The sequence below is a fragment of the Panthera pardus genome, unplaced genomic scaffold (genome assembly GCF_024362965.1).
Source record: "Panthera pardus isolate Hobbes unplaced genomic scaffold, ASM2436296v1 HiC_scaffold_2, whole genome shotgun sequence".
In the NCBI taxonomy this organism is placed as follows: Eukaryota; Metazoa; Chordata; class Mammalia; order Carnivora; family Felidae; genus Panthera; species Panthera pardus.
In genome coordinates, this window is record NW_026526765.1 from 120,233,475 (window position 1) to 120,248,323 (window position 14,849).

The 14,849-nt window shown below is 46.8% G+C and overlaps 1 protein-coding gene across 1 annotated transcript in view; it reads right to left on the reverse strand.

Annotated features, from left to right (window-relative positions):
* ARHGAP26 (Rho GTPase activating protein 26) overlaps positions 1-14,849 on the reverse strand; it is a 422,696-nt gene that overhangs the window by 319,217 nt on the left and 88,630 nt on the right. The window contains 1 exon segment of the mRNA XM_019424560.2: positions 628-723. Within this exon segment, the coding sequence (XP_019280105.2) occupies positions 628-723 (96 nt within the window).

The following is a 14,849-nucleotide window of genomic DNA, read 5'->3' on the forward strand; positions in this document are numbered from 1 at the left end:
TTAAGGAATGGGAGAGGAGATGGCGGGATGGGAGGGTGTGGGTCAGTCCATGTGCCATGAAAACAGAAGGATCAGGCCTTTAAGAACTGGGCAGAGAGAGGAGTTTAGCTTTGCTCACCACAGCACGTGGCACCTCAACAGAAACAACAGAAGGTGGCCAGAAGGAACTGTGTTGTGGGAGCCAGCGTCACCAAGCCCCACCACCCTCAGCCCAGGAGTAGGCAGCAACTACAGATCAGTCCCAAGCTCAGGCCTGCCCTCCTGCCCCACGCCCCACAACACCCCGGCCCTCTTCTCAGCCAGAGCGGTGCATGGGGGAGGGTGGTCCCAGAACAGATCTCCTCTCGTCCACAGACATCTCGCCAACACCTTGACCACTCTGCCTGAGATGCCAACTCCACTGCACCCATGCATGATTTTTCCCCTGCACAAGGGGCCTAGTTCGCCACTTGGGATGAACAGGCCCCTTGACCTCCGACCCTCACTTCACTCTGTCCTCACCACTGTTGGTATGGGCTTCTTGATTCATGACACTTAGACACTTCCTCTCACAGGAAAAAGGCTCAGCAAGGACACAGACAGTTATGGTAAACCGTGACCTTTCTTACACACACGGTTCAGACTTACCTATACACATTTCATCATCTGTTTCTGCATCTCCTATGCACTGGAATTTAAATTCATTTAAGGAATCAGCAAATTTCCTCTTCGCTGAAGATAGATCTAGCAAGAAAGAGAGAAAATATGAATTATGGACATAAACTGATGTTCTCATGTGCTGCACTTTTTAGTCGTTCTACTTCATGCAGCAGCTCGATTTGTTCCTGAGGCAATTTCAAACACAAAAGAATCTAAGTTCCAAAACGCTGAACAGCTGTTTCTAACGTGAAATTGTGATTGGCTTGACAAATTCATACTTGTGTTAACACTGCTTTAACCATTCTGCTTCCAGCTCTAACTCCTCCAGCCACACACTGAGTCTTGTCGTGGACACTGGTCCTGGTGGGAATCCACTTGCCTAAGGAGGTGTCAGGAGGCAGTGTGGGTCAGAGCAGACATTAGCATCCATCATCCCATGGGTGAGCTCAGCCATGGACCTCCCACATCCCGACATTAGGTAGGGAGCTAGAAGGAAGGCCGAGGTGGGCCCAGCCCCCGCCGCCCAGGAGCTTCTGGACTCCTTATTGTGACCCAGGCACAAGTGATGCTGAGTTCTCACAACCCTTGCAGTTCCCCTACGGGGAGAGTGGCCAGCCTGACCAATTTCCGCCTGAACCATTTTCCTGGGTCACCACATTCCCCGCTGCCACAAGAACAAAGCCCTGGCAATGTTTTGAGTTGGGGTTAAAAACACACCCCACATATGTTCTCTGTAAAGAAAGCTCTTGGAAATCCTTGTCAAATTTAAAAAATAAGCTTCCATTTAAGACAGTATCAAAAGCCAATGATCCCTCCTGAACCCTCAGCTTCTGTTAAGGGTATAAAAGCACCCAGTTACCTTTAAGTGGCCTGACAGACACAGCTGCTCAGTCCAAATGCGCTTAACTTAATTCCACAGGCAGCCTTCCTGCACATTAGGCTAATCATTCAAATGACCCTCATAGATGTTTCCCTTATTGAAGGGGAAATGGTATTATGTTCAAATTCCCAGAGGAGGGAAATATGAGGCACAACTGGCAACACGGACTGGCTTTAATGAGATACGGGAGGAGGCTGGGACGGCTCTGGCTTCACAGACCAACATCACCTAATGGAATAAAAGCATCCTTGTCTTGTTTAGTTCCTGGACCTGTTCCTTCAAGTTAGGGGTCATGGGTGGTTGTTTTTTCCTCCATCTTTTGGTTTTGCTGCTTTCCCTGGTGTACCTGCCAGTGCATCCTGCTCAGTGCGTGAATACTGTGTGCACGTGGAGGGCAGTACATAAACTCCACCACCGGTGTGCAAGTCGCCAATCCCAGAGCATATTCTAAGCGCTAGAAGTGAGTACAAGAGGCTGGCTGAGCAGTCGGTCTCTTCTCAGGTCTGGGGCTCAGGCTTTGACCACCTGGACAGCAGGAGCTCCTGCTGCGAGACCGCCCTCCCATGGGCTCCGGTGACACGAGTCCCAAGACAGCTGCGGCTTGTGCAAGGAAGGCCCTCAGCTCTACACCAAAAGAAGACAACACTTGAAGTGGAGAAGGAGAACACAGGAGCCAACAGCCAATAGTCTCCAGTCTCTCCCTGGTCCAGTCACTTTAATGGAATGGTCTTTGGCAAAAAGTGCAGAGATGCCAGCAGAGGAATCGGGCATCTGTTAAACCTGGCAGACCCAAGCTGAGGATATCCCTAAGAACGCCAATCACTCCCTGGCAAGTCAGGAAAGAAACAGATGCATCTGAAAGTCAGAACGCTGTGGGGAACAAAGACACGAGGCCACAGGCAGGCAGGATGAGAAAAAGGCGGAATCATCTTTCAGAACAGAAGACAAAGCCCCCCAGGAAGGCCAAAGAGTATCATGCCAAGAACGTGGACATGGCTGTGCTCAGTCGCACCGTAATTAGAATGTTCTCCAGAACAGAATTCACAAAGAAAGGCCTGCGCAAAGAGTAAGAACGGAATAGCTTCTCTATCCACCTAAGAATCCTCTGTGCCTCCCCAGGAGGCAAGAAAGATTCAAACTGGAGAAGCATCTAAACAAAGTGGAAATAAGCCAAAATGTAAGCCAGGCTTGGGAAACCTCCCAACACTCACCTGAGAAGCTGTGCCGTCAGGGGCAGCTACCAATGAGGATCAAGGAGCAGCTAATAATGCACAACAGGGCCTTTGTGGGGCCTTTTTCACAGGAGGACCCATCCAAGCTGTAGCAGGGCCTGTTAGCTTCTGACCAGAAAGTAACCTTATTTCATTGTTGAGTGACACACAGCACACCCTGCCACGACACAAACCTGAGAAGCTGTGTGGGACACCCACAGAGCTGGTAAGGACACGTCTCTCGCTGATGGAAGAATTAGGTAATGAGTACTGCTCCAGAGGCAATACTGGTTACAGACCAGTGAGCACAGTTAGGTAGACTAAAAAAATCCCAATTACTGGAATCTGAAAAGGAAGTCACCATTAGGCCTGAAGAATTTGTGCCTAAGAGACAAATCTTTCGGTCAAAGTGCAGGGAAACACCTGGTGTTTTGTTTATTCAGCATACTCCCTAGTCTTTGCAACAGCAACTCAAGCTTTCTTTGGAGGATCTCCCCTTGAGGCTTTCTCACTCGGGGTCCTGGTTGTAGGCTGATCAGCCTCTTGCCCTCACCCCAATCTTACCTAGCTCCTGGGCTCAAATTTCAGCTCCACTATTTCCTAGACAGGTAACTAACTCTGGGCTAGGCCTAACTTCATAGTCCCTTACCTGACAGAAGCTGTCGGCCCCACCTAACGCACCAGCTTATCAGGAGCCCCAGGGAGGCGCACTGCACAGGCACTCTGTACGCCGTAAGCTTCAGTTCCAGGCAAGGCTGGGCTATAGTTCCCTACTAAGCAAATCCTGCAATGACAGAACCCAGGGAAGCGAAGCCTGACTACCTGATGTTGAGAACTCAGATAAGTTAAAAGAGTGACCTAACAGCACAGAGCTCTAAGGTGGGGATCTGGGTCTCTCTAAGCTTGTGCGTGCTAAGATCTTTGTAGCACACAGATAGACCATGATGCCTCACCCTGTTTAGATAAAACCCCTACTGTTACTGGGGACAACAGAGAGGACACCAAAAAGAACACCTAAAACACAGTGCTTCTTGTCTACAACCCAGAACGACTGATGGCATCTTATGCAGACAATCACCTTTGACATGTAGCTGCAGAGAGATTTATTTCTGGAGACTTCACTCTGAGGCAACAAGAATCTAACGTGCACATTCCAGTAAGAAGAGCAGAGAAGCAAGAGAGGCCGGTACTGATGTTGAGTGCATGCCAAGCTTCATGACACCCTGCTCATAGAATCCCAGTGTTCCATGTTCAGTCCAAGATACAGCGAGGCGCAAAAGTCAGTAATATTTACTCTGCAGAAAGATCTGTTGCTAGAAAGGCAGAATGCTGGCCAGAGCAGAGAGAAGTTGTAACTGGCAGCTGCTGGGGAGGACAAGTATTTGCCTTATAGAATTGAGTTGCCTCCACCTCAGTGAGACCAGGCAGCTAAGGGACACAGAAGCAGCTAGAAGTCTGGGCCTTTAAAGATGGCTCCCAAAGATGTCTGCTTACTAGGGGACCAGAGAGAAGTGCCCTTCTCATCCTGGAGAAGCCATGCTCTCTGCCTCCCTAGTTACTAACCTGCACAGTTTTAAGACAATTTAACCTAACTCTAATTCTTTTTTCAGTAAAAGAAGGTTGATAATTTTTTAAGTTAGGATCTACCTTAATTTACACAAGTTTTACCATTAGTACCATAAGTCAAGCCATTTCCATTTTCCCCTTGGGTAAAACTTAATATACAGGCGCACACACAAATACATAATGTGTACACACACATAATAAAGGACTCAAGGTAATTGTAGAATTATATTTCTTTCAGGGCATCTGTCACCTTTCTTTGACCTCCAGTTACCAGAACTGTATATAGTACCCATAAAATTTTTGCTCCTCAATCACATCTCCCAGGATTTGGAAACGGATTACCGTTAATGAAGTCCAACTGCCACGGTAAGTATTTGTGACAAGACTGGCCTCTTGGCTGCTTAAAGTGCAAACAAAAAAGTCCCCAGGCCTACCTAACCACTCCCTTCTCTGAAAACCAATTACACTTACTCTCTATGCCTGATTGCCTTGTATTTGGAATGATTCCAGAACTATGCATGAGTGGCTCCCTGGCAAATGCATATTAAGTGCCTAAGACAAGGCCGAACAAGGTGGCCCTTAAGACAGGCTGGAGTGATCTGGCCGGGCACAGCAACAGAAGGTATCTTACAGATGGAACATGTGAGATCCCCAATTGAGAGGACCCACAGGTGGGTATGAGTTCCCCAAATAAGAGGGTTGACAGCTTGACATAAGTCCTCAGGATGGCAGCTTTGCCCACAACTCACATTCTCAGGTAAACTTCCCATTCTCCAAATCAAACTCTCTCTCCTCTCCTACGCTCCAACTAAGGGCCTCTTCCTGTGTCACCAGTTTGGCAAAGGGCACCACCATCTGTCCTGCCACACAAGTCAAAGTCACACACCCACGTGTCATCCCTGGGAGCACTGTGTCCTTCCCAAGTGTGTCCGTTTCACCTCCTAAGCATGTCTATTCGATACACTCCTCCCCGTCACCATTCACAAACGTCTACATCAAATGCCCCCATTTTCCTGGGTAACTACAAATGGCTCTGCTCTGGTCCCCCACACTCACTTTTGTCCCTCCAATCAGTTCTCTCTCCAGTCATGACAGCTCCAATAGTGAATCCTGCAATGGGTTCCCAGAGTTCTGAAACCCAAGACCAAAGTCCTTCCCAAAATCTTGCAAATCCTTCCCAACCTTGCAAGGCCTGGGCCCCCAACTTCCTCTCTGGGTTCTGCCAGTTCCTGGAACTCCCTACTCATCCCTGCAGCCCTCAACTGAAAAGTTTAGTCCTCCAAGAAGCCTGCCCTGACTTCTGTAACCAGACCAAACCCCACGCTACCTTCACCCTAAGTCCTATGCACCTGTTTCTTCGTAGTAATTTTATATTGTTCAGGTGACTCTCCGATTAGTATCTCCCCAACTAGTAAATTCCTTCAGGGTGAGGATCCTGTCACTTCAGGCTCACCAGGACAACCTCAGAACCTAGCACATCACCTGGCTGAAAGCAGGCGTCACAGGAAGAACAAAGGGGGAGGGGAAGTTGGACACTCCCCTAGTTCCCTGAACTCATCAAAGGTGAAATTCTCAGTTGTATACTTCGCAAGTGAAAATAAGATTAGATACATAATAGGATAAACGTCAAACTTCGTTAAGCCAGCCTGAAGTTTGCATATATAGGAATATGCTTACTTAACATAGAACCACCTCCCCTCATCTTCTCTGTTGAAGAAGATTCCCACAGAGCTGCAGAAACACCAGCAAGGACATGAAGCAAAACCTTCTCTAAACCAAGAGACCAGGAACAATGAGCTACAAACATGCCAGGTGTGGGCCACAGCCATGTGTGCCCTTTCAGCCCCAGCCATTCCCCAAGCCTGGAGCTAAAACAGATGAAGAAAGGGTTCCGGAGACCCTTCTCTCCTTCCCCATACCTGAGCAAGTGGAAAACACATCCAATCAGAAACTGCCTGGGGAGAGGCATTTCCCAGTCTGCATGTGGCATTTTAAACCTAGTGCCATTGCTTAACTATAAGAAAACCAACCATGTTCCTTTGTGAGGTACCATTCTACAGCCTGAAACCCTGCACTTCAGGAGCAAAAAGAGAGATGGTGTTCAAATCTTACAGTAGAACAAAACACACTCAACAACATTCATCTAGTTTCTGTGATGCAGTCTTACCTGTGGCCACTAGGTGGCGGTGGACAATATCAGAGAAGAGGTGTTAATAACCCAAGGAGAAATGACAAAGCCTGACAAGTAGTGCTGGGCACAGACCATGCCCTGCTGATGAAGACACCCACCCAAGAAGGGAAATGTCCAGTAGACACGCAATCAGCAATGCGGGGAGAAGCGCTGGCCTCCACGGGGGAAGAAATGTCCCAAAACATGCAGAGGACCTGCGTTCTTCTTATCCATTCAAGCCTGAGACATGGAGGGGAAGGGCTAGAAGAATCAAGTCACCACCAGTATGTCTCTTCCATTTTTCCAATCTGGTTGGAGCAGACTCAGAAAACCACTCACGTCACTAAAGGATGATATGCCCACCAGCCACATCAACCACCACATGTCACATCATGTGCATTCTGATGATACATCTGTGTGCTTTTCCTGAGGCCATTTCCCTAAAATTCTGTTACCTAAGTGAGGACATAGCCAACCCTGACTCTGGAGAATTTGTTTCTCCAATCAGAGCACTAAGGCTAATGAAATTCTCGGAGTTATTTTAAAAATGAAATTCTGGGGCACTTGGGTGGCTCAGTCGATTGAGCACCCAACTCTTGATTTGGGTTCAGGTCATGATCTCACAGTCATGGGATCAAGCCCTAGTTGGGCTCTGCGCTGGGTGTGGACCCTGCTTAAGATTCTCTCTCCCTCTCCCTGTGGACATTCCCCACTCCCACCCCCTTGCATGCATGAACACGCTGCTCTCTCAAAATAAAGTAAAATAAAATAAAAATGAAATTCAATAGAAGGAAAGGGGCTTCACCACTTCCTAGACAAGACTTCCAATTCCATTTACATGGAAACATCCTTTTTAGATTAATATGGCGCTCCAACCTCGCCTTCACCTCCATCACAGTAACTGTAAATACATGATGCCTTCACTTACTGGGCACTTACTATATGTACCTACTGAGTACTTTAACTCATTTCATCCTTACAATAATCCTACAGGTAGGAATTATGAGTCCCATTTTGCAGATGGGGCAACAGATTCAGAGATTAAATCATGTGCCATGGTCACATAGCTAACGTGTGGTAGTGTGAGAAACCTGGTCCTTCTGACTCCTAAACTCTCAGCTACAATACTCCAAGGTGTAACTGACTCTAATATTTGAGAATCTGGTATCAGTGTACTCAAATTCTAAAAGTGATACATATACATTCCATACGCTTTAGGAGACTGCAAGTTAGAAGGACCTCATCTGTGAACAGATGTACCTGTGCTTTCAGTCACTGCAATCAACCCCAGTCTAGAACAGATGACTCTCCCTCTGACTTAACATCACACAGTCAGTAGGAGCCTAACACTACACTGCGTCACAGTGCCTACCTCATTCACCTCATCTCATCACGTAGGCATTTTATCATTTCACATCATCCCAAGAAGGGTGAATACGGTAAAATGTTTTTGAGACAGAGACCACATTCACTTAACTTTTATTACAGTATACTGTTATAATTGCTCTGTTGTACTTTTAATTATTGTTGCAAACATCTCACTGTGCCTAATTTATAAATCTAACTTGATCATTAGTATGTATGTGCAGTTTAAGTGCAGAAAATAAAAACAGTCTATATAGGTTTCTGCACTATCTGTGGTTTCAGACATCCACTGGGATCTTGGAACATATCCGCTGTGGAGCGGGGGTGTGGGAGAAGGACGGCTGTACATGAACTCGCAAATTAAGGGAGAACATGCTACAGCAGTCAGAGTAGGGGGAAAAAACAGCTACAGATGTGCAAGCAGGCTATTACTCCAGGTGGGGCCATTGGAGGAGTCCTCCCAGGAAAAAAGAACAGGGAGTAGCTTTTGAAGAGAGCCTTAAAAGTTCAGGAGTCCAGTATTATTTAGAAATGAAAGGAGGTACACGGCATGGTAAGCAGGCGTGGGAAGGTATTCTAGAAGTAGCAACAGGAAGCAAAGAGGACCCCGGGAGACACAGCAGGCAGTTCAGCCTCATGGACAGAAGCTAAGACTAGGAAGAGAGATTGGAATCCAAACATGGAAGGACTGGAATGCCAAGCTAAGGAATTCAGACTTCATCCCTCAAGAAATGGAAACCATATTTTTATAAAGAGAGACAAGGTCAACAAACATTGGTTACAACTTTCATTGAGGAGCTGGCTCAGAACTCAGCTTTGGGACCTCTGCTCTGACTTCCCATCCTGCTTCACTGCCAAGAGTGTACAACCACAGTCAAGGGGCTTTGTCCTTAGGGAATGACTAGGTGACAGAGGACAACTCTCAACCATGACATTGGGTGCACAGACCACTGGGCAGTCAGAAGATAAGGAGAGAATGAGGGATTCAGAGGAACTCTACTCCCTACCAAAAACTCCAAGTTGAGATCTGATTGTGACTCATCAGTAGCATCATCACCATATACATGTAATTATATACAACGATGTATACAAACACATTTGTATTTCTGAAGTGCTACATGAGCTACTAGGAGCATCGAGTTTAAGTACTACCACTTGATCTTGTACAAAGAAATTTCAGACCAGTTTAATGTCACATAACAGGCGCTTAATAAACATCTGCTAATCAAGGACCACTATGTTAAATGATTAAGTCAGCACTAGACCTAGGATAAAAAGTCAAGCCCCAAAGAGCCCAGCCTCAAATGTGAATCCCTCAGCCCTGACACAAAGCAGAACAAGGACACAGAGGTACTGGATTCAGAACAATTATGTTCACATAAAGCCCCAAGACCTTCCAAGACAGCAGGTCAGCACAGGAAAAATCCCTCAAGGAAAACAATGGTGATTTGCTTGGTTAAACAAAGAAACCCATTTTAAGAGGGACTGATCAAGTGTAAGAGCAAAAAAGAAAGGGTATTTCCATAGACTTCAAATATAAATGTCTCACACACACTCTCTCTGTCTCTGTCTCTGTCTCTCTCTCTCTCTCTCTCTCTCTCTCTCTCTCACACACACACACACACACACACACACACAAACACACACACACACACAGTCAAGGGCAATCCACAAGAGTATGAAGTGCATGGAATCCACAAACATGGATTCAAACCCTGGATGTGCCTATTACCAGCTCTATGATGGCATAAATTACTCAACCTTTCTGACAGTTGATGTCACTATGAGGGGAACAAGTACCTGACAGGGCTGCTGTGGGAATTAAAAATGAAGGGAAGGGGCGCCTGGGTGGCTCAGTTGGCTGAGCATCCGACTTCAGCTCAGGTCATGATCTCACAGCTCGTGGGTTCGAGCCCCGCATCAGGCTCTGTGCTGACAGCTCAGAGCCTGAAGCCTGCTTCAGATTCTGTGTCTCCCTCTCTCTCTGCCCCTCCCCCACTCGTGCCATGTCTCTGTCTCTCAAAAATAAACATTAAAAAATTTTTTTTAAAATGAAGGAAAAACAACATTCGAAGAGCAGAGCACAGGGTTGCCTTTGGATGCTGGTTCTTTCCTTCCCACAAGCACAGGCTGAGCACAGGTTAGAGACAAGGGGATCAACAAAAGGAGGATCTTAGTTAGCTAAAGAATTAAGGAATTTTTGCCTCATTAATTCATCAAATACAGGCATCCCCTGTTTGTCTAAAGTTCGAGTTATGCCACTTCACTTTAACAACCTATCGACATCCGTCCTTACTTTCACTAACCAAAAGAAATCCAGAGAGTTTTTTCGCTTCTCCATGGAAAGCGAAAATAGCACTCAGTGTTTGTTTTGCAGTGAGCTGTGCGCGCGGAGCACTAGAGGGGCCACAGCTTTGAACTGTGTCTGGGAGCTTCTGCACCTCATCTTGGTTTATTTTGTGCACCATTAACAAGATGTGTCCTGAAGTATCAGAAAAGTGTTAAGAGAGGTTATTGTGGGGGCCTTGGGGATGCACGAGAGTTTTCCCACCTAAGTTAATAGTAACTGCTTCTTCATTTTATCCTATTTTAGCTTAGGAAAGGTTTCACAGGAACACTCCACTGTGGGTAGTGCAGTAAACCTGTCACCTCCTCCTAATGATCAGGCTACTAAAAATACATTGGAGTCCTTAAAGGTTTTCCTCAGATGCTCAGAAAAGTCTAACATACTTACCAAATTAAAATTTCTTTTTATCTGCTGCAGACAAAAGGAAAGAAAAAAACCCTGGACTAGAGCATGCTGTATTTTATCTGAACAGTAACTCAAGGTGGTGTGCAGGGCTTCCTGCAAAATTTACTAAGCTCAAGAGGTACCTCTTAAATGCACTGAGGCTAAGAGTGGTATCCTGAAATCCTTCTTGTCCACTGAGTGGGGGAGGAGGCCATTACCAGGTAGAACGGAATCAGAACGCTAACAGGACAGCCACGATAAGTGGGCTTTACAGGATGCACGGGCCTGAAGTGCCTGGCTTCCTGAGAAGGTGCCCAGAACGAACTGCACTGCAGGAGCCAGTGTGAGCATGCCCCATCACTCTCGGGCCTCAGCCCAGAACAGTTGCTCAGGCAGCAACTACAGAGCAGGTCACAATAGAACTCAAGGACCAGAGGGTCCAGATGGTGCAGAGCTAGAACTCAGGCAGAGAACGCTGAGCTTCCTCAAGCTCAACACCACTGCATTACTATTATGCTCAACACAGAGCAGATGAACGGTCTGAGGGAGGGCAACTGATCCTGGCTTGGGCCTCAAGACTTATTAGCTTTTGCTTCTACAATGTCCTACCATCTTAGAGGAGAGCTTCTCAGCCTTTAATGTGCACTCAAAGACAGAGTGATCTTGTTAAAATGCTGAGTGTGATTCAGTAGGCCTGGGAGTCTGCATTTTGAACATGTTTCCAGGTGATACCGACGTTGCTGGTCCAGGCTCCATACTCTATGAGGCAAGGATGGGGATTTCCACCAGAAACCCTAAAAGTAAACAACACGGTGTCTTTCTAACTTCCAGCCCAGCACCTAGAATATCCAGGACCTCAGTACATACTGCAAGAAAGGATTCCTTGAAAGGACTTCAACTGTTGCACAAAACAAAGAGATGCTAGGATAAAAGTCAGAAATGGGCTGCATCCTTGTTCACCCGGGAACAACGCATATGAACCTCAGGAAGGTAAATTAACACCTTAGCCTTAAAGAACTCATTTGAAAACCAGAAGGATGACCAGTCATCTTTAAGATCCCTTCTAACTTTAAAAAATTCCAGCTCTGAAATTCCACCCCAACTCTTTTTTCTGTGCCTTTAAAAAATTATTTTAATGGCCAGGGTATACACTGGCCATCCCTACAGGGAGGCACACCTCTGTCATTCTCAGATCACAGTTTCCAAAACTCCAATGGAGAGAACACAGACTCTGTTAGTCTCAGCAAATAACCATAGCAACTAATACCCCCAAATAAAATGATGTCTTCACAATGATGTGCTGGCTCAATTAGATTAAGAGGGTGACGTGTACCATCTCAAAATTTATGGTCGTAAACTTAGAGCAAAAGCCAGACTTTCTTGGAAGAGGTTTTTAAGAAAAAAAAAAAAGGGGGGGGGGGGTGGTGAGGGGTGTCTTGCCAATAAAATGAAAGAAGGACAGGGAGCCAAAAAAATGGAGATGAGAAGTGGACCAGAGCTGCCCTGCCTGTCCAGGTCCACAGAGACGAGGCCCAGGCACCCACGTGGGAATCCAGAACTTGGACAGATCTGAGTGCCACCACTTCCGCCAGGTTATTGAGAACGGCACTGTGTCCTCTTTCTGTGCCTTTCTTCATGCATATAATAAAAGGAGAATAAATCCTGCCACCTTGGAAAAGAGTGATCTACCAAAGGGGCTGTGAGGCTTTTTAATGAAAAAGGGGAGACCTGCAAAATGGTTAATCTGGGTTGATAATGGATTTCCAAGCCCAATTCCCCACAGGTCATCCGGGATTCAGATGCTCCTGTTCCAAGGTCTTGAGATTAGAACTGGAATCGTGAAGGGAAAACCCAGGTCTGCCCCTTCCAGCGTCTGCAATCACAGTTGCTCTGAACACATTCATGCAGCAAGAGGCTCACTTGAAAAGCAGGAAAAGGGAAGCCAAGGCCCGTCACTTCCCTATAACCCCTGATCCTTTTCTAGCAAAGGACAAAAAGAGAAAAAGCAAACCAAAAACCCAGCCCAAAGAATCTGGGCTTGACTTGCATTCAAATGTCAACAACAACTTCTGTTACTAACAAAGCCCCACAGCAGAACCTGGAGAAGATGCCCAAGTTCAGATCCACCTCTGGCTGCTCTCATCAACAGCTGAGATGAATTTGAGGGTAGTCAAGGCAAGACAAGGCACTGGGAGTAAAGAGAGGCCTTCCACCAGCCAAGTAAGCCTCAGACAAAGGGTAAGTGCTAGAATAATGAGTCAACTCAAAATCCCACCTCAGCCATCTATTAGGCCTCTGTACTCTTTTCCACCTGCTCTGAAATGGAGGTGAGCAGGGGAGGAAAGCTGCCTCCAGGGATTTCTGTGAGTAAAGAGATGATGCTCGGAAGTGCTCAGCAGCAGGCCTGCAGCCAGCACTCAAAAAACAATAGATATTAATAGTAGACAGTATTACCCAAGAACGTACTAACCAAAATGTCAGGCTGACTTATTTCTGTGTAAAAATCAGACGACAGTCACTTGGCCTCCTACCACCTATGTTTACGCCCCCCTCATCCTGCTGACCTCCGAGCATTATGATGATCTCAATGGAACCCAGCTAATGACTGGGCACAGCTCACTCTTGCCCACTAATACCACAGGGAGCAGTGCAGCAGCTCCCCAGCACCGAAGATCCATTTGAAAAGGAAAATTTGCCTGTCTCCCTGCGGATTAAATTAACATTTCCTGAAGAAAAAAAAAAGAAAACAAAAGCACACAGCGTTTCTGAACAGAGCCACACCTAGTAACATCCCCCCAAATTAGTTTCACTTTCTTTTATCCTGCGTTCAATGAGCCACATTCCTGCTGCACCTGGCCGAGGCTGTGCTCCCGGGACCAGGCAGGGAGGTCCAGGTGGGCAACAATTGCCCGCCACACAGGTTCCCAAGAAAAGTCCAGGTTCCCAGCCATGCTGCCTCCTTACCTAACACTGTCTCCTCCCCAGCTCTGCCCAGTCAGATAAGAAATTGTGCTTCAGGGGCACTTGGGTGGCTCAGTAGGTTGAGTAACCGACTTCAGCTCAGGTCATGAAGCTCGGGGTTCACGACTCCAAGTCCCGTATCAGGTTCACTGCTGTCTGCACGGAGCCCACTTTGGATCCTCTGAACCCCTCTCTCTGCCCCACCCCCACCTCGCACGGGTGCACAAGTTCGCTCTCTCTCACTATCTCTCTCAAAAATAAACATTAAAAATTACTAAAAAAAAAAAAAAAGAAGAAAGAAAAAAGGAATCGTGCTTCAGGTAGTTCTCAGAGAACCCTCTTAACTCCATACCATCACAGGACTTGACAGACCAAGATTAGTGTTTCTCCAATATACTGAGCATCACCTGTCGTAGACTTGCCTCGGGAGCACACCCAGCCACCTCAAATCTGGGGGGCTGGGGTCCAGGAATCTAGGCTCGCAGGTAGTTTTTTCGCATGATGAAGTTAGAGAACAGCTATCATCTAAACCCTCAGAACATCTAGCACCAGGCACCAATAATGGAACCTCTCCTGATTACAAAGGTTGAGCTGCAAGGAGCAAGCCCGAACTTCCAGTTCCTGACAACAGGCTTACAAATGTTCCCAAAGCAGGCAATTAAGCCCTATAGAGGAAGAAATCTAAGTGACAGTAGAGGTGGGAGGAGGTAACACCAGAGTTCAATTTAAAAAAAATCACAAATTCTGAACCCTTAGCCTCTTTCCAAAAAAGTTCTCAATCATGTCTCTTATTGCACAAGCACCTAGGAAGGCAGCTCTGTTTAAGGCCTGATTTGTACGCCCCTTGCTTATGGCACCGGCAGCTGATGAACGGCCATGGTGATGACTGCCTAGAAACCCATCCGGAAACCATGCTTCCCAAAGAAGTGACAGCTGCCTTCAGCGCCTGGCAAGCCAAGCACTCTTGGCCCACAGGCCTGGGCTGGGGCTGCCAATACAGGACCTGCCCAGTTCATCTTCTCTAAGCCTGCTAACAGTCAACCTGACACAGACCCAAGTGAATCTATGATACAAGGCTCACAGGCGGCTGACAGGACTACCACTTCAGGGACACGCAACCCATGTGGTCACACAGTAGCCCACACTCAGAAGGGCCACTTAGCTTAATGCTATCCTACCACCATCTTGACATTAGTTAAAAATGTATCTTTGAACTTATATTTTGTAACTCAAGTCTGGTGGGATAAGCAGAGCTGAGATCTCCAACTTGGTGGCAGGCATGTCCACCGGGGTCCCCTGCAGCCCCATATGAGCACATGGTGTTGG